Source organism: Myxocyprinus asiaticus, chromosome 16 (genome assembly GCF_019703515.2).
Source record: "Myxocyprinus asiaticus isolate MX2 ecotype Aquarium Trade chromosome 16, UBuf_Myxa_2, whole genome shotgun sequence".
In the NCBI taxonomy this organism is placed as follows: domain Eukaryota; kingdom Metazoa; phylum Chordata; class Actinopteri; order Cypriniformes; family Catostomidae; genus Myxocyprinus; species Myxocyprinus asiaticus.
Genome location: NC_059359.1, coordinates 20,681,968 through 20,706,114, shown reverse-complemented (window position 1 = coordinate 20,706,114; position 24,147 = coordinate 20,681,968). Strand labels below are relative to the sequence as shown.

Genomic DNA, 24,147 nt, shown 5'->3' with positions numbered 1-24,147 from the left:
CCAACAGCAAAAGAAAAAATCCATTATTATGCTTTCATAGATTTCCAAAAGAAGAAGAAAAATATAGAGAGCAGTAGATTACAGCAGTCAGAAGATAGAAAGAGGTCACTCCCTTAGTAGCTGTATTAGAAACCTCATTGCGGATGTGGTAAATCATTTTTAAAACTAATTCCAGGGTAATATAAATTATAATGTTAACAATTTACACTAAATAAGTAAAAAAAGTTTGCTAGATTTACACTGCTAAAATGCGAAAATGCATCAACACAGTCTGTGAAAAGGGTCCATACAGGCATACAATTTTAACTAGACTCCTATCCAACACTTTATTTTAAGAAACAAAATGACAGTGAAAAAATTTGTATACACATTTTGATATTTATTTATGTAATACAAATGACTGATGTATGTCAATAACCTGTAATATGCAATTCTTGTCTTGTTCCAAAAATGCTTTCTTTCCTCTGTGGTACACAAAAGTAATTTTCTTAATAAAATCATGGAAAGTTTTGGGTGGGTTACACTTTATGGTAAGGTTTAGATTTAGGGGTTCGGGCTAATGCTTGTTCAAAACCCTGACGTTCTTCCGTGGAATGCAACAGTCAATTTCCTTTTAAAATTATAATTACATTTAGGGTTTGGGTAAGGGGTTACATTTTGGTTCAGTTTTGGGGTTTCACCTAGGAAAAATCATAATAAAATTGTTTGTTGGTTCATTTAGTTTTCTTAGTGATGTGAAGTAGTGTAGCACTGTGTTCACATTGCAGCAGGTTACCGTACTGGCTACAGTTAGCACAGTGTGTACAGACCCTAGCAACTGCAGGGCTAGCACGGGTCCAATGATCCACAGCTCCAGGCTGTCCAGTACCATGGGCCGGGCTGAGCCAGACAGTCAATAAATCAATAGGTCACTCACGCACACACATGAACACGTCACTGCAGGGCTGAGAGGCCACATGAAACTACCATTGATTGAAGGGGGTAGGGAGAGCACCAACTGTCAGAGCTGTGTATGCTTGTGAGGTTATGGGGCTCACCTCCATTTTTAGCACTGCAATAGGGTGTTCAAAATGGCCTCAACAATGCTTACACACTTAAACAGATACAAACACACACATACTGCAGAGGCAAGGGATCTCGGTTTCACTGTAACATTTGTCACAGCTCAAAACACACAATCGCAGTAAACTAAAATCTTTGTATGTATCTCAGATGCTCTCTTAATCTCCATTGTTAAATGGAACAGTGCATTTTAAAGCTGTAGATTTTTGAGATGGTATAGTTCATCCAAAAATTTAATTCAAAAAGTTAAAATCAAAAAATTTTAACTCAGCCTCATGTTGTACCAAACCCATATTACTTTTTTTCCTCCATGGAACACATTATGATATGATATGATATGATATATGATATGATATGTTATATGATATGGCAGAATGTTAGTTTCAGTCACCTTTCACTTTCTGTGCATCTTTTTTCCCTACATTGAATGTGAATGGTGACTAAGGCTAACAGTCTGCCTAACATTATCTTTTTGTGTTCCACAGTGGAAAGAAGGTCATACATGTTGGGAACAACATGATGACAGAACTTTCATTTTTGGGTGAACTATCCCTAAGATCTTCTAAAGCTCATTGTGTCCAGGTTGATTATTCTTCATTACACCTCAACTTCATTATACATCAGTTTGATGTGACATATGGTGTAACGACACCTGTGCATGTTATTTCACTTTATATAAAGAACTAAGAGACACGTTTAGATGCTTGACTTGAATGTGATCCATATTCACATGGATAAGAGGATTTCTTGTGTTAAGTTATCTGGCTTCTAGTGTTGTCTGCTGATCCGCTCTTTGTTGCAGTGTTTTGCTCACTTGTGCACTCACTGACAAAAGCTTTAGCACGCTCTCTTTTATGACCTCATCAAGTTAACAGCAGCAGCACTGAACATGTTTGCTTGACCTGCAAATTGGGGTCAATGCAAAGTAAAGACCTGTGCACTTGTGCAAAGAACAGGCACAAAAAAAAAAAAAAAAATCAGTTACATAGGAAACAAGAAAAGAATATGCATGTTAAAATGGTTTTCTGTTTCAAGTTATCCAGTTTACAACTTCATTGCCATGATGTAATGCCGGAAACCCTGCAATGCTGCAAAAACGACTATTTAAAACAACTTAACCGCTCAAATAATACACAAGTTTTAAAAGAAGAATTAATGTAAGGGCTTTTATAAAATTATATGCTTCACATATCTGCCTTTTGAACCCTCCAAAAATTGGACCCATTCAATTTCATTGTAAGTGCCTCACTGTAGCCTCGATTTTTGCCAATTTCTTTTTATTTTATATTAAGAAATAGAGGGATGAGTTGAAAATATTTTTTGTGGTAATCAATATTGTCATAAATTCTGTCAATTGAGTCTAACTTGTACTGAACCCAGAATATTCCTTTAATGTGGCAAGAACAATCTGAGATACTGCATACACTATACATAATGTTATATATATATATTATGTAAATAATATTCACACTTTCTTAGATTGCACTTAAAGCAGCACAAGCTGGCAGGGAGTAGGAGACAGGTGTAAATAAACGCCGGGGCTCTGTCCTTGCTCTGTGAGTTGCCATGGTAACGGCTGATAGCGCATCCTATCGATCGCACTGTCCAGTCTGAATTGTGCAGCCCCTGAACCCAGGTTTTTTCTCTGTGTGGTGATGGGTGTGGATCAATACCTGATATTATATGCCTCTTTTGCCTTATGCCTCTCATGGCCTCCAAAATAGTGGTAATGATGGTGAGAGGGGAGGGGAAAAAAAGTAGAAAAAATGCTGAAACAATGGTGAAATCATATCTATTTGGTCACACATGAAAAGGAAAATCTACAGTTCATTTTTAGATCAAGAGGCACTCTTTTAAAACAACAGAGAGTCAGCATGACACTTTGCTTGTTTTATTCATAGTCATCGGCACTCCTGAATTCATATGAATTCTACATCCCACTGTCAGGCTCTACAGTGCGGCCCATATGAAATCCAGCACGCAAAATGTCACACTTGATTTTCTCACACATCTCTCTCCCTGCATATGCGAACAGCCACACACCATTTACCTAATGTGAGACCATTTACTCCAGCAATTTCTTTGACTGTTATACAAATCAGAGCAACCAGAGAGCCCAGGCTGCACCGAATAAGCAAGCACTTGTGAAGGAGAGCGAGGCATGGAGTAGGACCTGCGGGAGCTCGTTTAAATCTGGCCTGAGGGATCCCTCCAGCTTGGGGTCATAGTTGGAGTCACGCGCACTGGATTTAAAGGTGGGGCTCCTTAAGGTGCTTCTGTTGCCCCGAGGCACAGCCATCACAATTCCTGCAGTGCTGGAAATGAAAGCAGGGCTAGGACAAAGCCCCTTTCCTTGCTTATGGCCACTGCTTGGATAAATTACTTAAATGATTGAGATGTACGTTACATCTTTCTTTTTGCCTCTCTCCTTTCCAGCAGCACCTCAGTGTTAAGTTTAAGAAGAATTACTGGGCAGTATGACTTCTAGAGTCTAAATGTAATATTAGTTTTACATTATGAATTACATATCAGTCAAAATTAATTAAATCTAATTTTCATAAAGCCTACATATTTTTCAGAAATCACTGAGGTGAAATCTATTCAAAACAGTACAGACCCATGTTTGTTAAAGGGATATTTTCTGTCAAAATTTACTAATTTTCATATTGTTACATCCCATATGACTTTTAATGCATCTTTTAACTATACAATGAAAGTAAAATGTGACTGAGGCTAACATTCTGCCTAACATCTCCTTTTGTTTTCCATCTCAGAAAGCAAGTCACACATGTTTGGAACAACATGGGGGTGAGTGGGAGTCACGTGACACCATGCAAGGATCGGACATGTGAACGGCGTGCTCTGCGCACTTTGCTAGTTTTAATACTTTTAATGACATAAACCGGTGAGATTCGATACACTTTGTTCCATAACTGTTCTAGGAGGACAGTATGTCGAAGAATTCAAAATCCTCGGGCTCTGGAGACATTAAAAGACACTTACGTGCTCAAGCTGATGCCCCCAAGCAGGCCGCAAACCTGGGAGTCGACTTAGTCAGGGAGGTGCGGGAAATGTGGCGAGAGATGCTGAACATGTCGGCAATGCTGACGAAGGTTTCTGCTGACTTGGAGGATCTTGCTGTTATACGTTGATCGATCACTGCCATGGAGGCGAAGTTCACTGATGTGGTTACAAGAGTGGGGGATGTCGAGAAACAGATCGATTACCTGGAGTCATCGGAGAGAGAATTATCTGCTAATCTGCTAGCGACCAAGGTGGATTTGGAGCATGTCTGGGAGAAGTTGGAGGACATGGAGAACCGTAGCCGGCGGAATAATGTCCGTATCGTCGGAGTTCCTGAGGGAGCAGAGGGACAGGATATGCTGAAGTTCCTGGACGGGCTCTTTCCGAATCTGCTCGACATAGCAGGCCATAAGCTGGAAATCGAGCGAGCTCACAGAGTTCCTGCTCGGCGCTCCGTGGAGGGAGACAGGCCGCGATCAATTCTGGCCAAATTTCTGAGATCATCCGATAAAGAGCTTGTGTTACGCGAGGATTAAAGGAAGGCTTTCTTGGAAGAACCACAGCATTTTCTTGTTACCAGACTTTGCGAATTTGTCAAGAGACAAGCCTGATCAATTCAAGGAATGCAAGAAACTTTTACATCAACGGAAGGTCGCTTTTGCACTGATATTCCCAGCCAAATTGAGAATAGATGCTAAGGATGGCCGTAAAACATTCACATGCCCACAGCAAGCGATGTCCTTCATAAAGTCAATGGAATGAGTGAGTCATCTTGTTGCACTCACATTGTGACCGAGTGGACTGGCTCACTGAACGTTCACTTGACTGTTTGAGGAAGTTGCGTGCTCTTTTTGTGCTGGTTCCACCTAACGGCTGGAGTTTGTTTTGTAGAGTAACACACCTTCAGGACAGTTTGATGGATGAATCTACACGCTCTTTGTGCTTATTCCTCCTATTGGCTGGAGTTTGTTTTGTGGAGTATTTCTTGCAAAGTCATTGGAGTGAGTAAGTCATCTGTGTGCACTCATGTTGCAGCCGAGTGGACCAGCTCACTGAACATTTGCTTGAGTGTTTGAGGATTCTGCGCATTCTTTTTGTGCTGGTTCCTCCTATTGGCTGGAGTTTATTTTGTAGAGTATCATACCTTCAGGACAGTTTTATGCATGAATCTACATGCTCTTTGTGCTTATTCTGCCTAATGGCTGGAGTTTGTTTTATAGATTATCTTTTGCTGTGTAATTCTGTCTCACAAAATTTGTATAGAAACACCGGATTTGAGCAAACCGATGGCAAGGTCTGCACATGGACTGTTTGAGTTTGGAGGGATGGACACCAGTTGGCGCTGTTATGCGTGGGGTTAATGCACACGTTTTTCTTTTTTCTGTTTGTTTTGTTCTGGGGGATGTTTGGGTTTTGATGGTTGCACTAATGTTGGAATGTGGTCTTTATAATCTTGTTTTTGACACACAATTTATTTTTTCTTATATGTCAAAATGTCAGATATTAATATGAGCAGATTGTCTCTCTTCATGTGGATTGGGTTGGGGCACCCCATAAAAATAAGGAAGGTTATTTCTCTTTTTAAGCATAAGAAATATGATATAGTGTTTCTTCAAGAAACGCACCTTTCTCCGCAGGAAGCTGAGAAGATATGGGGTGGGCATGTTTTTTATAGTGCTGGCTCGAGTAAGAGCAGGGGAGTCATTACACTGTTAAGTAAACATATACAATTCAAATGTCTCTGTCACGACTGGTTGCTGAGATGAGACAGGAGACATAGGATCTATTTGCAGGCTTTAATAAAAATGATGACAGTGAAACAACAAACAGGATCTCCAAACAACAACAAACAAGAACTGACAAAGGAATGCAAAAACTAAAGGGTTTTTATACAAACAAAAGCTAATGAGGGAATGGAAAACAGGTGAGAACAATAAGGAACAGATGGCAGTGATGAGGGCAGTGCATACTGGGTAACGTAGTTTTCCAGGGGAAACACTTCAAAATAAGAGTCTTAGGAAACATGAGGGAGACTGTGACATAACCCCCCCTTTAAGGGGCGACTCCTGGCTTGGGGCGCCAGTTGGCTGAGGAGGGCAGGAAGATGACCAGGTGGCCAGGGAGGAGACCCCAGTGTAAGGATTAGGTCGGGAGGCCTGGGAGGTGGCCACAGGGCTGGGACTGTGTCAGGAGGCATGGGAGGTGGCCACAGGGCTGGGACCAGGTCAGGAGGCCTGGGGGGTGGCCACAGGGCCGGGACAGGGTCTGGAGGCGCCGCTGGAGGAGGGGTGGGCAGAGCCTCTGTAAGAGGAGTCTCTGGGGGAGCGGGCGGAACCGCTGGAAGGGGAGTCTCTGGGGGAGCGGGTGGAGCCATGGAAGACTCTGAGGGTGGAGGGGGCTCGGAGGGGCTCGACGAAGGCAGGCGGAGCCAGGAGGGGCTTGATTAAGGCAGGCGGAGCCATGGAAGGCTCAAAGAGTGGAGCTGTGGGAGGCTCGAGGGGAGGAGCCATGTAAGGTGGAGCCATGGGAGGCTCGAGGGGTGAAGCCATGGTAGGCTCGAGGGGCGGAGCCATGGAAGGCGGAGCCGTGAGCACAGGCAGCGACTGGGGAATGACCTCCGTGCTCGTGAGCACGGGCAGTGACTGGGGAACGACCTCTGTGGTCGTGAGCACGGGCAGCGACTGGGGAACGACCTCTGTGGTCGTGAGCACGGGCAGCGACTGGGGAGAAAGTGTCCTTTTCCTTCTCCTCCTTTTCCAGACAGCTGGGAGTGTAGTTACGGGAGCAGGCGAGGCCACAGGCATTGGCTCTGGGACGATTGAGGCTAAAGGCATGTGCGCTGGCTCGTTGGCTGTGGCAGGCAAGGGCGCTGGCTCGTTGGCCGTGGCAGGCAAGGGCGCTGGCTCGTTGGCCGTGGCAGTCATGGGCGCTGGCTCGTTGGCCGTGGCAGGCATGGGCGCTGGCTCGTTGGCCATGGCTGGCTTGGAGCAAGGGGCCGTGGCAGGCTTGGAGCAAGGAGCCGAAGATGCAGGTTTTGGCCCAGGGTTCCCGCCATAATCAACTGTGAAAGGGGAACCGCAAAGTTTCAGAGCCTTCTCAACATATTCACAGAGTGTCCAGTGAGGATCAGCCAGAGGCATCAGTTCCTTCAGTGCACTATTCAGACAGGTCCAGAAGAAAACCACCAGACAGCGGTCTGGATAGTGCACTAAATTTGCTAGTTCTTAGAACTCACAGACATGATCCTCAACTGGACGGTCCCCTTGCTTGAGAAGCAGAATTCGGACAGCCGCTAGATGTTGGGTCAGTTCTTCTGTCACGACTGGTTGCTGAGATGAGACAGGAGATGTAGGATCTATTTGCAGGCTTTAATAAAAATGATGACAGTGAAACAACAAACGGGAACTCAAAACAACAACAAACAAGAACTGACAAAGGAATGCAAAACTAAAGGGTATTTATACAAACAAAAGCTAATGAGGGAATGGAAAACAGGTGAGAACAATAAGGAACAGATGGCAGTGATGAGGGCAGTGCATACTGGGTAACGTAGACCCAGTATGCACTGGGTCTACGTTAGGAAACACTTCAAAATAAGAGGAAACATGACATCCTCGGAAACATGAGGGAGACAGTCTGTGACAGTCTCAAACAGATTAAAGATAAATTAGGAAGAGCCATTATTGTTTTAGCTGAAATTCAGGGACAAAGTCTTATTTTGGCTAATATTTATGCACCTTTATGTTGAAGATCAGGGCTTTTTTTAGATCTTGAAGGGATGTTGCAAGCCGCTGGAACACCTCATGATATAATATTGGGAGGAGACTTACATTTTTTGATGGACTCAGTCATTGATCATAGTGAAGCAAAAGTGTGCAAGCCCCCTAGAGCAAAACTGACGCTTCACAGGATGTGTAAAAATCTTGGTCTTACAGATATTTGGAGACTTTTGAACCTATCTGGGAGGAACTATACATTTTTTCATCAGTCCATAAAATTTACTCTAGAATAGATTTATATATATATATATATATATATATATATATCTAAGTCCCTCATTTCATCTGTTGTTGATTGCTCAATTGGAAACATTTTAGTCTCAGATCACACCCTGGTGTGTTTAGAGGTGTTGCCACATATGGAGAAAAAGAAATCATATAGTTGGCATTTTAATGTATCACTTTTGCAAAATCCCAAATTCTAACAAATGCTAAAGGCTGAAATCAATGTCTATATGGAGACCAACTGGTCCTCAGTATCCTCTGTGGGCATGGCTTGGGAGGCACGTAAGGCGGTTCTTAGGGGCCGGATCATAGAGTATGCCTCATTTACCAAAAAAATCCAAAGCACAAGAACTCGTGGAATTGGAAGGGAATATTAAAAGTGTAGAGGTATTGCTGAAGTGCTGAATGTCATCTAATGGCCTCAGGGAATTGACCGATTGAAATACAGATATAATACTACTTTGTCGTGGAAGGTGGAGTTTTGGCTATTCAGGGAAAGACAGTCATACTTTGAGTCGGGGGACAAGGCAGGGAAACTCTGGCTAGATTTATAAATCAGAGAGAGTCTTTTTCTACCATTCCCTCAGTGTAATTTGCTGGTGGTGAAATATTTACCTTGGCCATTGATATTAATAATGCTTTTAAACAATTCTATCTTGATCTCTATAGTTCCACATCTTCGTCTACTGATGAGGATATTAGAAACTTTGTGGAACCATTAGAACATCCTAAACTGACGACTGAGCAAAATAATTATCTTGATTCTGAGATATCCTTGGAGGAGCTTGGCGAGGTAATTATGGCCTTGCCTACAGGCAAGGCTCTGGGGCAAGATGGCTTTGCTGCTGATTTTTTAGATCTTATGCTACAGAACTGGCTCCACATTTGCTAGAAGTTTATGCGGAATCATTAAAGAATGGAAAGCTTCTGCCAACCATGACGCAAGCCCAGATCAGTCTGATTCTTAAAAAAGTACAAAGATCCAAGCGAGTGTAAGAGTTACCGTCCAATTTCCCTGATCCAGCTAGACGTTAAAATATTGTCCGAAATTCTGGCTTACCAATTAAGTAAAGTTATGACATCTCTTATACATGTACACTACCGGTCAAATGTTTTGAAACACTTACTCATTCTTTATTATATTTTTTTTTTTTTACATTTTAGAATAATAGTAAAGTCATCAAAACTATGGAATAACATAAATGGAACTATGGGAATTATGTTGTGACTAAACAAAATCCAAAATAAATCAAAACGGTGTTATATTTTAGCATCTTCAAAGTAGTCACCCTTTTCCTAGAATTTGCAGAAATATACTCTTGACATTTTCTCAACCAACTTCTTGAGGTATCATCCTGGGATGCTTTTTAAACAATATTGAAGGAGTTCCCATCCATGTTGGGCATTTATTGACTGCTTTTCTTTATGATTTGGTCCAAGTCATCAATTTCAAAAACGTTTTTTTTTTTATTATTACATTTTAGTTTTATAATGAAATAAATTAATATGGTGGCACAACTATATTTTTTGTCTACAAAACTAATTTAAAACATTTAAGCATACACCTTCAGATCAAAAGATTTTTAAGATCATGAGAAACATTTCAGTCAAGTGTTTCAAAACTTTTGACCGGTAGTGTAGATCAGGTGGGGTTTATTCAGGGCCGTAGCTCTTCTGATAACATTAGGCGTTTCATCAATATCATCTGGTCAGTGGCAAATGATCAGACTCCGATCACTGCCATCTCACTTGATGCCGAAAAAGCATTTGATATGGTAGAATGGGATTATCTTTTTAAAATTTTGGAATTGTACAGGTTTGGGAATACTTTTATTGGATGGATTAATTTACTTCATTGACACCCGGTAGCGGTGGTACAAACAAATGGATTCATTTCATATTATTTTACTCTGGATAGGGGCACCCGGTCTTTCCCCATTATTGTTCTGTCTTGCCCTGGAACCATTAGCAGCTGCGATAAGAAATGAGGATGATTTTCTAGGGGTGATGGCGGGAGGTGTGGCACATAAGCTTTATGCAGATGATATTTTATTATTCATCTCTGACCCTACTAGGTCTATGCCTTGCCTCCACAGAATTATTAATTTATTTTCTAAGTTCTCAGGATAGAGTTAATTGGTCTAAATCCGAAGCTTTGGCTCTGACAGCGTACTGCCCAGTAACGGCTTTTCTGCCCAGTAATTTGGTTTGGAGTTAATATTGACCCTTTAATAAAAAGGTTTTCGAGTGATGTGGGCAGGTGGGCCTCATTACATTTATCTATGATTGGGAAGGTTACTGTTATTAAAATGAATTGTATTCCAAAATTCAACAACCTGCTATAATCTCTCCCTATAGATGTCCCCCTCTCTTATTTCAAGCAATTTGATAGCATAGCGAAGTCCTTCATTTGGAATTGTAAACGTCCCATATTACATTTCAGTAAGTTGCATAGGCCGATTGACAAAGGTGGGTTAGGCCTACCCAAGATTTTGTTTTATTATTATGCATTCGGTCTCAGATATTTGGCTCATTGGTCGCTTCCACCTGATAGAGCCCCTCTCTGGTTTTGTACTGAACAGGAAGTTCTTGCCCCTATTTCACCATTCCAAAGCCTTTTTATTAAACTAACCGGAGAAGTTAAGTTACACTCGTTATCTCGCATTTGCACGTGGTATGGACAAAAGTGTCCAGAGTGTTTTATTAGGACATTTATTTAAATGTTGCTTCAAGCATATGGCTGAACCCAAAGTTATGTAGATTCATCCATCAAACAGTCCCCTTTCTGCTGGTCAGAGCGGATTGTGAGGGAGGTTAATATGCTCAGTGACCTATATGAGAGTGGAGTGTTGAGATCTTTTGAAAATATGGTTCAACATTTTGGAATGCCCGGGTCTCAATTCTTTAGGTATTTACAGCTGCGCCACCTGCTTTGTTCTATTTTGGGAGTAGCATACACCCCCCAAAAGCGGTAGATACTCTGGGAGTGGTGATTACTGCTTTGGAAAAGGTCATGATGCATCAGTGTATTACTCGCTGCTAATTCAGAGTCTGGAGGTCAGAGCTTCAACTTCTCTCAAGAGATTATGGGAGAAAGATTTAAACTTGGTATTGGAGGAGGGAGTGTGGGCTAGGATTCTAAAAAACATCAAGTCTACATCTAGAGATGAAAGGGTGCGCCTTATGCAATTTAAAATTTTACATAGATTCTATTGGACTCCCTCTAGATTGTATAGGCTTGGTCTTAAAGACACACCCACCTGCTGGCGATGCCAATCAGAAGATGGGGACATAACACATGTTTTTTGGTGGTGTGTTAAGATCCAAGAATTTTGGTTGAGGGTTCAGAGATTTATGTGTGACGTATTGGGCACTCAAATTTCATTTTGCCCCAGACTCTGTATTTTAGGCGATGGGCAGGGTAGCGGCATTTGAAGAAATGTCATATAGAAGGCTAGGCAATATGGATTTGTTTAACAAAAAATGGGGCAGCTATTTAGCCTTTTTAGAAGGCACTCGGGGAGGGGCAGTGGAGACAGACTAGTAGTTTTAAATGTGTGTTGAAACCTTTTTGTTTTTGCAAGTATGCTTTTTATGTTTTTTTTTTTTATATATATATATTTCTAAATAATTTCTGCTGTTTTATTGTATATTTGTGCCTTTCTCAATTAACTTTTGACCACTGGGGTGCTTGTTTGTGTCGTGTGGGGGGGTTAATGTTCGGGGGGAAGGGTTATAATTTCATATAATTTGATCCTGCTTTTTCTGTTATGTCTATTTAATTTATTGGTGAGTAAATGATGACAAAATTTTCATGTTTGGGAGAACTATACCTTTAAACTTTTTTTGGAGGACTCACTTCATATGTTTCCTCAGAATGTCGTTCATGTTGATTGATGGTACAAACATAAATAACAGTATAGTAAAAAACAGTAACATAAATACAGTACAGATCTATGAAAAAAGAAATAGTCTCAGAGTTCCATCATCACTGATGAGGAGTCCTCTATTTCTAAGTCGCTCAAGCTGTTCTTGTGTGTATCAGTGCTGCATGGATTTGGTGGTTTTGCCTGAAGTACTGAGCTCTGTGCAGCGGTACAAATGTAAATCTGTGCTCCGCGGGGATGGAGTGTGAGGGGGAGCGGAGTGGCTGCCCTCGCATCCCTGGGAGATGAAAACCCATCCACTCAGAGAGGCACAGCGGCAACGGGGCAGAAGTCAGCAGCTCTGGGACTGGGCATGTGGGAGAGAGGAGTGATGGAGGGAAAGTTTTCTCTGCCTCAAGCGTTCTGCATATGTTGTGTGAGTGAGAGCCTGAAGTGAACTTGGCAGCACACTTCAAAACTTTATGGAGCAGACGTGCATTCTGCATCCTAATACGAGATGTGCCTTGATTTGAGATTTAGGATTCACAAGATTTGTCAGCCACAGTGACTTCAATCCTTGGCTCTCCAATATGAGATTTTGCTCGCCTACATACTGTATAGAGAATAGTTATTCATTGGGTTCACTTTGCTCTGAAAGCACTCATTTGCACTGAGGTAATGATGATCACATTCAGATGTACAGTTCCTATCGGAAAAAACAGATATGAAAATGTAGGTGCTAAAGTTTTACCGTAGGCCAAATTACACATGAGAACTTATAATTTAGCGGGTTTGTTTAACAAAAATTGTGCATGTAAAGAGCTCAAACCTTGAGGCTATTGCTAATCTTGACCCTGTGTAAAACATGAGTTACAGTTACTAAAGATGAATTCCACTATATCTAGTATTTCATCTACAAAAAAGTTACAAAAGGTTAATAGATACTGACCTAAAATCATTTTAGTATTTTAAAATGCGTGTTGTGGTGTAATGTAAGACTGATAGCAGTGGTTCTGATATTGTGTGTGGGCAGCTTCTGTATTCAACTCAAAGTCTATGTTAGTGAGCAACTCTGTTCAGAAGCTCCATTCACTTCAAGTCAACAGTTATTTATCATCTAACATATTAGCAATTGCAGTGTCAATATGAAGTCTAGTGCTGGAATTAGTCAGTGCCAAGTCTGTAACTACAGCCCAAGGTCAGACACACACTCCATTGACAGGAGTGATGGTACACAGCACACAGGCATATACATCCAGCACAAGGTCAAGTGTACGGCACTGCTATTTCTGAAGGAACACGTGTAAAACACTCTGTCATGTTGAGAGACGCCAAGACCAAATTCAGCAGCGTTGTGATGCATTTCATCTCCAGTTTTGAATACCAATCAATATTGTAAAAGTGGAAGCCACTCCGAAGAATTCAACTATTGGTAAATGTTTTATATTCTTGGAGGATTATTTGTAAATAGTAATGTTATCTAAAATTAAAGACCTGACCAATAATGCAACATTTACATTTTTTTTTAAGATGTGTGATATGACAGCGAATTAGTTTTTTCATAGCTGAAGGTGCTGTTCCATACATGATTTATCTTGACTTGTCAGAAGAGCCTGATGCAGCAATAAGAGTGGATATGTGTATGATTACTCTATTGAACAGCAATTAGGTGGTCTAAATTTTTTTGGATGACCTTTATATTAAAATTAAACACTATTTTAAACTCTTTAGATTACAGAATGAAGTAAAAAGAAATAAAAGTTAAAAAAAGAAAAAAAGAGATACATATCTCATACATCTCAGTATTTCAGTATTTTAATATTAAGATGACTGACTGCATACTGTGGGTAATAATTTGAATTAAACTAAAACAATTTTCTGTATTTTTAAAATGCTTCTAAAAGATATTAAGGCATGATTCCATAAAGCTGTTCAACAGAAGCATTAAGGCATGAGCTTCTGTAAAACAACTTTGAAATGATTTGTATTGTGAAAAGCACTATACAAATAAAAATGACGATGTTATAGACCAATTTCTTTATTTTTGATAAATTCTAACTTCTTCCAGTATATTTGTTGGCCTTCTTTAAAAAAAATGTGTAATAAAAATAAATAAATAAATAAATATATGCTGAAAGGATGAAGTTTAGCCTAACCGCTGAGTTGAAAAATTGCTAATCAACAACAAAACATTTTCTACCCTTCTGGCAAGGTCAGGGGATCACAGTCCCCTGCTAAATGTCCTAAGTTCTAAGTAATGCCCCCCCCCCCCAGTAGCCCTAAGGGGTAATATCACAACACCCCCTCAACCCCATTACATACATACACAGCAGACTGACAGCAGCCAAGCTCTCTGAATGGGTAGAGGGGCTTCTGCTGACTCTAATCAGTGACAGATCAGGTTCCAAAAACATAGCCAGACCTGAAACTGCAGATCGGGAATTGGAGTTTGAGATATAGAATTAAAGTGGAAGCACATTTGTCTTTAGCTAACTTCTTAGTACATTTGGTCAGTGAGCCAACAAATGACAAAATATTCTGAAACTGCACTTGTGGGCAGGTCTGTGAAGTTCAAGGCCTTTTGTCTTAAATAGGGTTTAGACTATTGATTATATTATGGTTGCTATGGAGTTATAGAATAGTTTGCTGATGAATATTTTTGTGTGTATGTCTTTTAAGTCAAAACAATAAAAAAACTGATTAAGAAAAACAAGTGTCAAGTCTTAAGTGACTTGATTACCTTGTGTACATTATGTGAATTTACCATCTGCACAAACTAGGGTAGCTCTGATACCAAAATTTTGGCTTCTGTACAATACCAGCCCTGGTACCTCGGTATCGATACTAAATCAATACTATAATCAACAAATAAAAAGCCTCTGATTTTTTATGAAATTACACAGAAAATGACTTGATTAAAAGAACTGCATAAAGTCATACAAATTCAAATTATGTGTTTTCCATTTCAATGTTTCTGGATTCCATGTTAAATTTCCATATTTTAATTAAATGTTATGATCAAATGGTGTTTAATCAAATTGATACATACAGTTTTAATCAAATAAAAATACCATAATTCTTTTTTTTATTTTTTTTTTAACTTGAGCACAGGTATAAGCGTTTTAAAAAATAAAGGTGGAAAAGGAGGTGGAGGGATGCCGTAAAAATCATCACCAGTGTGAGGGAAGTAGCCGCTTATATATCCTTAGGATATGATTGGCAGGCCTAGATGAACAAGCCCCTCCCAAACTTACATTTGGAACTTCATTTAATTAAGTATGTCTCTCACTCTGGCTGTGCAAGCCAGAGTAACCAGCCACAGCAATTTAAAACTGATGTGCTGAAAATGTGCTGTGCTTGACTGATAAGCATGAGGAAACAAAGCCAAATCTAGTTCTCTCAGCTCAATGGATCGTATGTGCATACTTCTCCAGATATATATCCAAAGTGCAATCGTTTATTACATTTTATGACCTAATTTCAAGCACAGCAATTAAAAATGTCTGCTTTCACTATGTTATTTTATTGGAATCTTTGTTTTAATACAAATATGCTGTTTATTCTGTATAAAAGTTGATCTGTTCTCACTCTATACAATGTGCTTGCTGCCATCTAGTGGGCTAACAGAAGCTTTACATAGTGGCTGCTGTAACTAAAATCCAGCAACACTACTACACTCTCAGCACTGGAAGCACAATTATGACTCTTTATTGACTCTTTAAAAATGTATTTGATATAATACTAACAAAAATAACAAATTACACAATCTAAGATTATTTTTTGCACTCACCAATCTATTGTGTGCACCATAACCTGTTTTACATATATTGAAATGAACCTTTACGATGCATTTCCGCAACTGAAAGAATAAAACAAAATGAAACAACACAGCATGTAGCATGTGCCAGTATGTTGCTATGTGACTGTAATGTAAGTATTGTGAATGTGTCACTAGTGTTATTTAGGTACACTGAATTTGCGCCTCTTCCGGACAGATGGCTGGGGATCTTGGCTTAGCGGGAACTCAAACTGTGAGATCTACAGAAAGGAACTTAGTTTAGATTCAAGAACAAGAACAAAAATACTAGAACAACCATATTTAAAAGTTTGTCTTTTTACTTAAAGGGTTAGTTCACCCAAAAATGTAAATTCTCTCATCATTTGCTCACCCTCATGCCATCCCAGATGTGTATGATTTTCTTTCTTCTGCAGAACACAAACAAAGATTTTTAGAAGAATATCTCAGCTCTGTAGGTCCATACAATACAAGTGAATGGTGACCAGATCTCCAAAAAAGGAGATAAAGTCAACATAAAAGTAATCCTTCAGACTCCAGTGGTTTAATAAATGTCTTCTGAAGTGATCCAGTTGGTTTTGGGTGAGAACAGACCAAAATATAACTCCTTTTTCACTGTACATCTTGACAGCAGTCTCCTTGCTGATCATGATTTCATGCTCGATTACACTTACTTTAGCGCCATCTGCAAAGCGTCAAGATCTAGGAAGTGTAATAGAGCTTGAAATCATGATTGTGCCAAGAGACTAAAATGACATGATGTACAGTGAAAAAGGAGTTATTTTTTTGGTCTGTTCTCACCCAAAACCAACTGGATCACTTCAGAAGACACTGATTAAACCACTGGAGTCTGATGGATTACTTTTACGTTGACTTTACCTCCTTTTAGGAGCTTTTGGAGTTCTAGTCACCATTCACTTGCTTTGTATGGACCTACAGAGCTGTTATATTCTTCTAAAAACCTTCATTTGTGTTCAACAGAAGAAAGAAAGTCATACACATCTGGAATGGCATGAAGGTGAGTAAATGAGAGAATTTTCATTTTTGGGTGACTATCCCTTTAACACTCCCTTTTGGCTCTGATCACAGTGAGAGGCTTTAGGAGCCATCTAAGTGAAACATGTTATGGATACGTATGAATGAAGCTAAACTTTTGAGACCTGTAAATATTACTTGCTGTTTTCAGATTATTTCACATTTGAACTACCTCTTGTCTATTTCAAAAACACAAACTCAACAATTATTGAGAAGCTATTCACAAAGTTAGTCACACCAGTCATAATACTGATGTATCACTGCAGTCCAACCAACGAACACGACAACACAGGGCATGGACAGTAGTTTATGAAAGCAATCATGTGGAAACAGACACTAATATCTACGTAAAAAACGCAAGAATGTGCAAATTCTGTTTATTTCTAGGGGCCTGGGTAGCTCAGCGAGTATTGACACTGACTACCACCACTGGAGTCGCGAGTTCGAATCCAGGGTGTGCTGAGTGACTCCAGCCAGGTCTCCTAAGCAACCAAATTGGCCTGGTTGCAAGGGAGGGTAGAGTCACATGGGGTAAAACGCGATTAGGGGTTCTTGTTCTCAATGGGGCACGTGGTAAGTTGTGCGTGGATCGCGGAGAGTAGCATGAGCCTCCACATGCTGTGAGTCTCCGCGGTGTCATGCACAGTGAGCCACGTGATAAGATGCGCAGATTGACTGTCTCAGAAGCGGAGGCAACTGAGACTTGTCCACCGCCACCCAGATTGAGGTGAGTAACTGCGCCACCACGAGGACCTACTAAGTAGTGGGAATTGGGCATTCCAAATTAGGAGAAAAGGGGATAAAAAATAATCATTCTGTTTATTTCCTACCTGAGGCTCAAAGATGTGTCCACTCCTGGTCTTTCTTGCACCCACCTTAAGATCAGGAGTTTTCCTAACCAGACTGTCCATCTGAAATACATATCAGATAATTATACACCACCTCCTGTCACACAGGCTGTAACAGCAGACTTGTATCTTACCTGTGTGGGAGATGAATTCTGTAGTGTTTCCTTTTCATCTGTTATAAGATTCTCCTTGTTAATCCTGTGAGCCTGTTGTGAGCTTTCTTGAGTTTCTGTGAAAGTGACAGACCATAAGGGTTTGTTGCTGAGAGTTGGCAGTGATTTCCTTCACTTCATGTCAAGGTAATTAAACTGGCAACACAGAGTCTAACAATCACCTGAGTATTCAATTTCAGCATCAGTGATGACTTTCTCTTTTGTCATGTACTCCTGTCAGCAGAAAAGCTCAACATTTGAGATGAAACTAGACCAAAGGTTGAGATGAAATTCACCCAAAAATGGGGATTTTTTCCCCCATAATTTTCTCACCTGTTCCAAACCTGTATGGCTTTCTGTAGAACATAAAAGCTGAAATTTTAAAGAATATCCTGGCCAGCATGCTGAGTGACCCCAGCCAGGACTCCTAAGCAACCAAATTGGCCCGGTTGCTAGGGAAGGTAGAGTCACATGGGGTAACTTCCTCGAGGTCGCGATTAGGGGTTCTCGCTCTCAATGTGGTGCGTGGTAAGTTGTGCGTGGATCATGGAGAGTAGCATGAGCCTCCCGTGCTGTGAGTCTCCGCGGTGTCATGCACAACGAGCCACGTGATAAGATGCGCGGATTGACGGTCTCAGAAGCGGAGGCAACTGAGACTTGTCCTCCACCACCCGGATTGAGGTGAGTAACCGCGCCACCACGAGGACCTACTAAGTAGTGGGAATTGGGCATTCCAAATTGGAAGAAAAGGGGATAAAAAAAAAAGAATATCCTGGCCAATCATGACTTAAATTTCAGTCTGTTTTTCAAAAAGCTACTGTGTGGCTTCAGAAGACTTGGAAGATAGTACATACGTCATGTGGACCACTTTTATGGTGCTTTTTTGTCATTCTGGAGCTAGACCGCCCTCATTCACTTTCATTTTACTGGACAGAGTAGCCAGGATATTCTTCAAATATTGACCTTTTGTGTTCCACTGAAGAAAGAAAGGCATATTTGTTTGAAACTGCCTTAGGATGAGTATATAATAACAGAAATTAAATTTTTGGGTGGACTATTCATTTAAAGGGTTAGTTAACTCAAAAATGAAAATTCTCTCATCATTTACTCACCCTCATGCCATCCCAGATGTGTATGACTTTCTTGCTTCAGCAGAACACAAGCAAAGATTTTTAGAGAAATATCTCAGCTCTGTAGGTCCATACAATTCAAGTGGATGGTGATCAGCACTTTAAAGCTCCAAAAAGCACAGACAATTGTAGTTAATGTAATCCATACAACTTCAGTATTTAAATTATTGTCTTCTAAAGAGAAACAGATCGATATTTATGTCCTTTTCACTATAATTGTTTACTTTAGGTCGCTCTCCACTGCGCATCCACGAATGATTACTTTTATTACGATTTTCTGTGGTTTTTGGAGCTTTTAAGTGCTGATCACCATCCACTTGCTTTTTATGGACCTACAGAGCTAAGATATTCTTCTAAAAATCTTCAGTTGTATTCTGCTGAAGAAAGAAAGTCATACTTATCTAGGGAATTTTTATTTTTGGATAAACTATCCCTTTAAGGTAAATCTATAACAGAAAAGGAAACAGGAAGCCTCTGCTAACTATTAAAATGGCTCCACCTGCTGAACGGAGGTCTCAGACGTCATTCCATCCTCAAACAATTTCAAAGACCATTTTGTACTCCCACATACTACCACATCGTCATCCACCTATTCACACACATAAACAAATGTAGAGTTGTAACTATCACTTTGGCCGTCACATTCATCACTGCTTTACATCACTGATGTAGTATCTTCTGTCCAGGCAGATCAGTAGGTGTCTAGTTGCTCTCCTCACCGGTTCAAGTCTATTTCGCTCAGTGGTGACATTCATTCTAAGGCTGTGAAATGGTGTGACCACCTCTCCCATAGTTAGATTTACTGGTTCCCTCTCAAATAACAGCGTCTCGCTGTCATCCTCCTTAAAGCCAGGTGGCTGATACTCCTGAGGGGTCACTGAAATACAATGACAGTAAAACCGAATAATATTTTGAAATAAATGTTAATAAGCAAACAGCAGATAAACATTACACTTATCCTTAAGCACAACACGAAATATTCTCCTGTAACATGTGCACATGCAACAAGAAGATCAGCAAATTATCAACTGCTTTTTAACAAATTTTAATAGAAATTTTGTGAACCACCATCATCAAATGACAAACGATGCACTTTTGCATAAATGGAAAAGCATGTGGCAAGCTTAGATTTACCTTCATCATAGTAGAAGAGCTTCATGTTGAGGCAGACATTGTCAGGCAGCGGGCCAAGATTCTGCGTCAGCATGTAAAGCTTACGCACCAGCAGCATACTGGATGTCTGCGTGTTTTCAATGGCCAGTTTAGTCATATTCTGACCATTTTTGCTGGAAACACAGGATACACATTTTTGAAAAGAGGAAAAAAATAAAAACATAAACATACAAGAAATACAGTCAGTATGTAGATATGAGGTAGCAGGTAGTATGTATAATGCAGGAAATAGATATTATAATATGTTGATCTCAAGAGAGTAAGTCTGCTGTTAGCTGTAATCCATCAACTCATTTTTGATAACTGATCGAAATGATGTGCAACCTCTCAAAGTCCATCTGAGGTCCATTCTCTGTGTACTTCATTTTAAATTGGTAACATTCAGTTACTTTCTGCAACTCAAAACAAAAGCAAGTAAAAAATATGTAGGTAGGCACTGATCCTTGAAAACTGATTCATGACACTTTCACAGTGTAAGTCACAGGTGTATGGCATTCAACTAAAATAGAGAATGTTTGAAGGAGGTCAAAGATGATCACCTGTGGATTGTCTGGATCACAGTAAATCTGGCAAAATAGAGATATATTTTAAAAATGAAATGAAATGTAAAAATAATTTTTCACATAGTAGAGTTATTTCAACTCAAATTAATATTTCACATGCATTTATTTTAATATTTGTTAAGAAGCTGTGTTACAAGATCGCCCTGTTAATTAAACTCAAATTAATATTTCACGTACATTTATTTTAATATTTTTTAATTAGCTGTGTTACAAGATCGCCCTGTTATTTCAACTAAAAATGAATATTTCACATGCATTTATTTTAATATTTGTTACATAGCTGTTACAAGATCGCCCTGTTATTTCAACTCAAATGAATATTTCACGTGCATTTATCTTAATATTTGTTACATAGCTGTGTTACAAGATCAGCCTGTTATTTAAACTCAAATTAATATTTCACATGCATTTATTTTAATATTTTTTAAGTAGCTGGGTTACAAGATCGCCCTGTTATTTCAACTCAAATGAATATTTCACATGCATTTATTTTAATATTTGTTATGTAGATGTGTTACAAGATCACCCTGTTATTTCAACTTAAATATATCACGTGCATTTATTTTAATGTTACGTAGCTGTGTTACAAGATCACGCTGTTATTTCAACTCAAATGAATATTTCATGTGCATTTATTTTAATATTTTTTAAGTAGCTGTGTTACAAGATCAGCCTGTTATTTCAACTCAAATGAATATTTCACATGCATTTATTTTAATATTTGTTATGTAGCTGTGTTACAAGATCACCCTGTTATTTCAACTTAAATATATCACGTGCATTTATTTTAATATTTTTTAAGTAGCTGTGTTACAAGATCACCCTGTTATTTCAACTCAAATGAATATTTCACATGCATTTATTTTAATATTTTTTAAGTAGCTGTGTTACAAGATCACCCTGTTATTTCAACTCAAATGAACATTTCACATGCATTTATTTCAATATTTGTTAAGTAGCTGTGTTACAAGATTGCTATTTTAATATTTATTTATTTTAATCATTGATCACTGTTTGTTTTCAATCAACCAGTAAATACTTACCGATAGAAGAACCATGCGTAACTGATAAAAGCAAAGCAGATGCAAAAGGTCAAAAGGTTCCAAGGGTACTGATAGTGATAACCAGTAATGTAACTGGTTGAGAAACATAATAGAAATGTATACAAATACAGAAGAGTATAAATAGACAGACTTACATATCTTCTTTGAAGTGCATCAAAACATCCCTGCAACCTGAAATAGCGGAGGTGAGATATTGTGCTGCTTCTGGTTTAGCTTAGATCAGTACTGCCCTTTAAAGGCAAAACGCAGTAACTACAATTGTCAAAATTATGTTTATGGCTGAAATTGGGTCTATCTGTCCTGTGACAGACAGGTTTCACTAAACTATGCTCAGATTCAGAAAAAAAATAAATAAAAAAAAAATAAAAAAAAGAGTATGAACATTTTGTAATCTACATTTGGCTGGACATAAAAAAATAAAAAAAAAAATTAAATTTTTTCTCTCTTTTTGTGTTGACCTTATAGTGCATTTTTGCTTTGTAGGGCTGAGTAGTTATCTAAAAATATTAAACTCCTGATACTTACCATTGCACAATCTGCTGAGCGCCAGGGCAGCTGTGCTCTCGCAGTATCAGGACTTTCAGCTCTGTAAAAAGAAATAAAAACCCACATAATTAAAGGGGAAAGTTCACCCAAAAATGTAAATTCTCACATCATTTACTCACCCTCATGCCATCCCAGATGTGTATGACTTTCTTCTGCAGAACACAAACAATGCTTTTTAGAAGAATATATCAGCTCTGTAGGTCCTCACAATGCAAGTGAATGGTGGCAAGACCTTTGAAGCTCCAAAAAGCACATAAAGGCAGCATAAAAGTAATCCATACAACTCCAGTGGTTAAATCCATATCTTCAGAAGCGATATGATAAGTGTGGGTAAGTCCTTTTAACTATAATCTCCAATTTCAATTTCACATTCTTTCTCATTTATAATTTTAAAAAAAGGACTTAAATATTGATCTGTTTCTCACCCACTCCTATCATATTGCTTCTGAAGACAAGGATTAAACCACTGGAGTTGTATGAATTACTTTTATGTGGCCTTTATGTGATTTTTGGAGCTTTAAAGGTCTGGTCACCATTAATTTGCATTGTATGTACCAACAGAGCAGAGATATTCTTCTACAAATCTTTGTTTGTGTTCTTCAGAGGAAAGAAAGTCATACACATCTGGGATGGCATGAGGGTGAGTAAGTGATGAGAGAATTTTCATTTTGGGGTGAACTATCCCTTTAATCTAGCCATTAGTGGATCATGGATTTTGTTGCTTGGTCCATTTGATGTATCACTTTTACCTCCAACATATTTGTTTCCGTAGGCCTTTTCTGGAAACAGACCCCTCAAGTAAGTGATGCTTGAGATAGCAATGGCTAGAAGTCTCTTCACAAGCACCAGAGACTGCTGATCAGTGGACACCACATCAGGCAACATCTGGCAGCTCTGAAAAACACACAAACACATATCCACTTAGTAAGATACTTTTACATTTACAATTTACAGATAGGCTAGAAAATTTTAGACAAGCAAAAATATGTTAGCTAAAGTTTAATTAGTGTCATGCAGTTTGTGGTAGTGTGTTAATAACAGTTCAAATCAAATCTTTACCGGAACGAGGCGCCGTTTCTGTTCACTTGTCATGATGCTTGAGACAGTTTGTCAGTCAAAGTCTAAATAGACATAAGAGCAAACAATCAGAAGGCTATTTACAAATATAATGTGTGATTGTGAGCTACTTGCTACTGCTTTGGCATCGGAACAAATGCAGTAGATAATCTGAGACTCTTTTATGTAAAATTCATATTAGTGTAATATAATTTTCCTACCATATAAAATATTTTAAATGACTTTGGCGGCCAGCTGAATTGTAAAAGAAACAGAAATATATTCTAAACAACGATAAGAGCGATTGTGTCGACCTGCCTCATCTCTACCGTTTTGTTTAACCATCAGTGTCTCGCGCGCGCGCTGTCCGCACGAGACTCCCGCCAAAAGCGTTCTGCCGTGACTTCTTGCCAGAAAGAACGGAAAAGAGGTGTCGAAACATTAATATCATAATATACTTAAATATGATGTGATATTATATGCATTAAAACATTTTCGCATCGTTAAAAGTATTAAATGACCACCATACTTGCCTAAAACTTTGAACATAGTGAGGTTGTGAAGGACATAAGCTAATTTGTCATCATTTTCCAAAGATTCTAAACTATTTGCTTGCTTGCATATTTGCTTGTATATTTGCATAACTGTGTATGAAGTAGGCCGTGAAAAGTTTCCAACATAGCATAACTCTCTCTTCTTAGATAACAATTCGTGTAACATATACTCACTGAAAATCACTAAGAAATAGTATTAACTTCGCCCCTGTATCATTTAATATCCATTTCATTCGCTCTATAGAAGATTTATTATTTGGTGCGCTCAAAAAAA

At 39.1% G+C, this 24,147-nt stretch overlaps 1 protein-coding gene across 3 annotated transcripts; it reads right to left on the bottom strand.

The window, feature by feature from the left end:
- Nucleotides 1–14,289: 14,289 nt before the first annotated feature.
- On the bottom strand, nucleotides 14,290–24,131 carry hormad1 (HORMA domain containing 1). 3 transcript variants are annotated; one of them, XM_051721168.1, is made up of 15 exons: nucleotides 24,048–24,131; nucleotides 23,323–23,384; nucleotides 23,013–23,157; nucleotides 22,243–22,303; nucleotides 21,852–21,888; nucleotides 21,697–21,717; nucleotides 20,630–20,656; nucleotides 20,415–20,482; nucleotides 20,052–20,203; nucleotides 19,637–19,794; nucleotides 19,417–19,506; nucleotides 17,970–18,021; nucleotides 17,770–17,864; nucleotides 17,618–17,698; nucleotides 14,290–15,994 (listed from the first exon to the last, which is right to left on the bottom strand). In XM_051721168.1, the coding sequence occupies exons 2-15, from the start codon at nucleotides 23,353–23,355 to the stop codon at nucleotides 15,914–15,916; spliced, it is 1,101 nt and encodes a 366-aa protein (XP_051577128.1). In that variant the 5' UTR covers nucleotides 23,356–23,384; nucleotides 24,048–24,131; the 3' UTR covers nucleotides 14,290–15,913. The 3 variants fall into 3 exon arrangements, with proteins under 3 accessions (XP_051577128.1, XP_051577130.1, XP_051577129.1); XM_051721170.1 differs by lacking the exons at nucleotides 14,290–15,994; nucleotides 17,618–17,698; nucleotides 17,770–17,864 and adding an exon at nucleotides 18,642–18,763 and having other exon boundaries at nucleotides 17,976–18,497; XM_051721169.1 differs by lacking the exons at nucleotides 14,290–15,994; nucleotides 17,618–17,698; nucleotides 17,770–17,864 and having other exon boundaries at nucleotides 17,976–18,763.
- Between the last annotated feature and the right edge of the window lie 16 nt (nucleotides 24,132–24,147).

Excerpts from the sequence above, each read along its gene's own strand:
- hormad1 (XM_051721168.1), bottom strand. The coding sequence starts at position 23,355 with ATGACAAGTGAACAGAAACGGCGCCTCGTTCCG. Across the intron at positions 19,795-20,051 it reads GCTCTTCTACTATGATGAAG|TGACCCCTCAGGAGTATCAG; the intron begins GTAAATCTAAGC and ends ATTGTATTTCAG. Across the intron at positions 19,507-19,636 it reads AGCGAAATAGACTTGAACCG|GTGGATGACGATGTGGTAGT; the intron begins GTGAGGAGAGCA and ends GTGTGTGAATAG.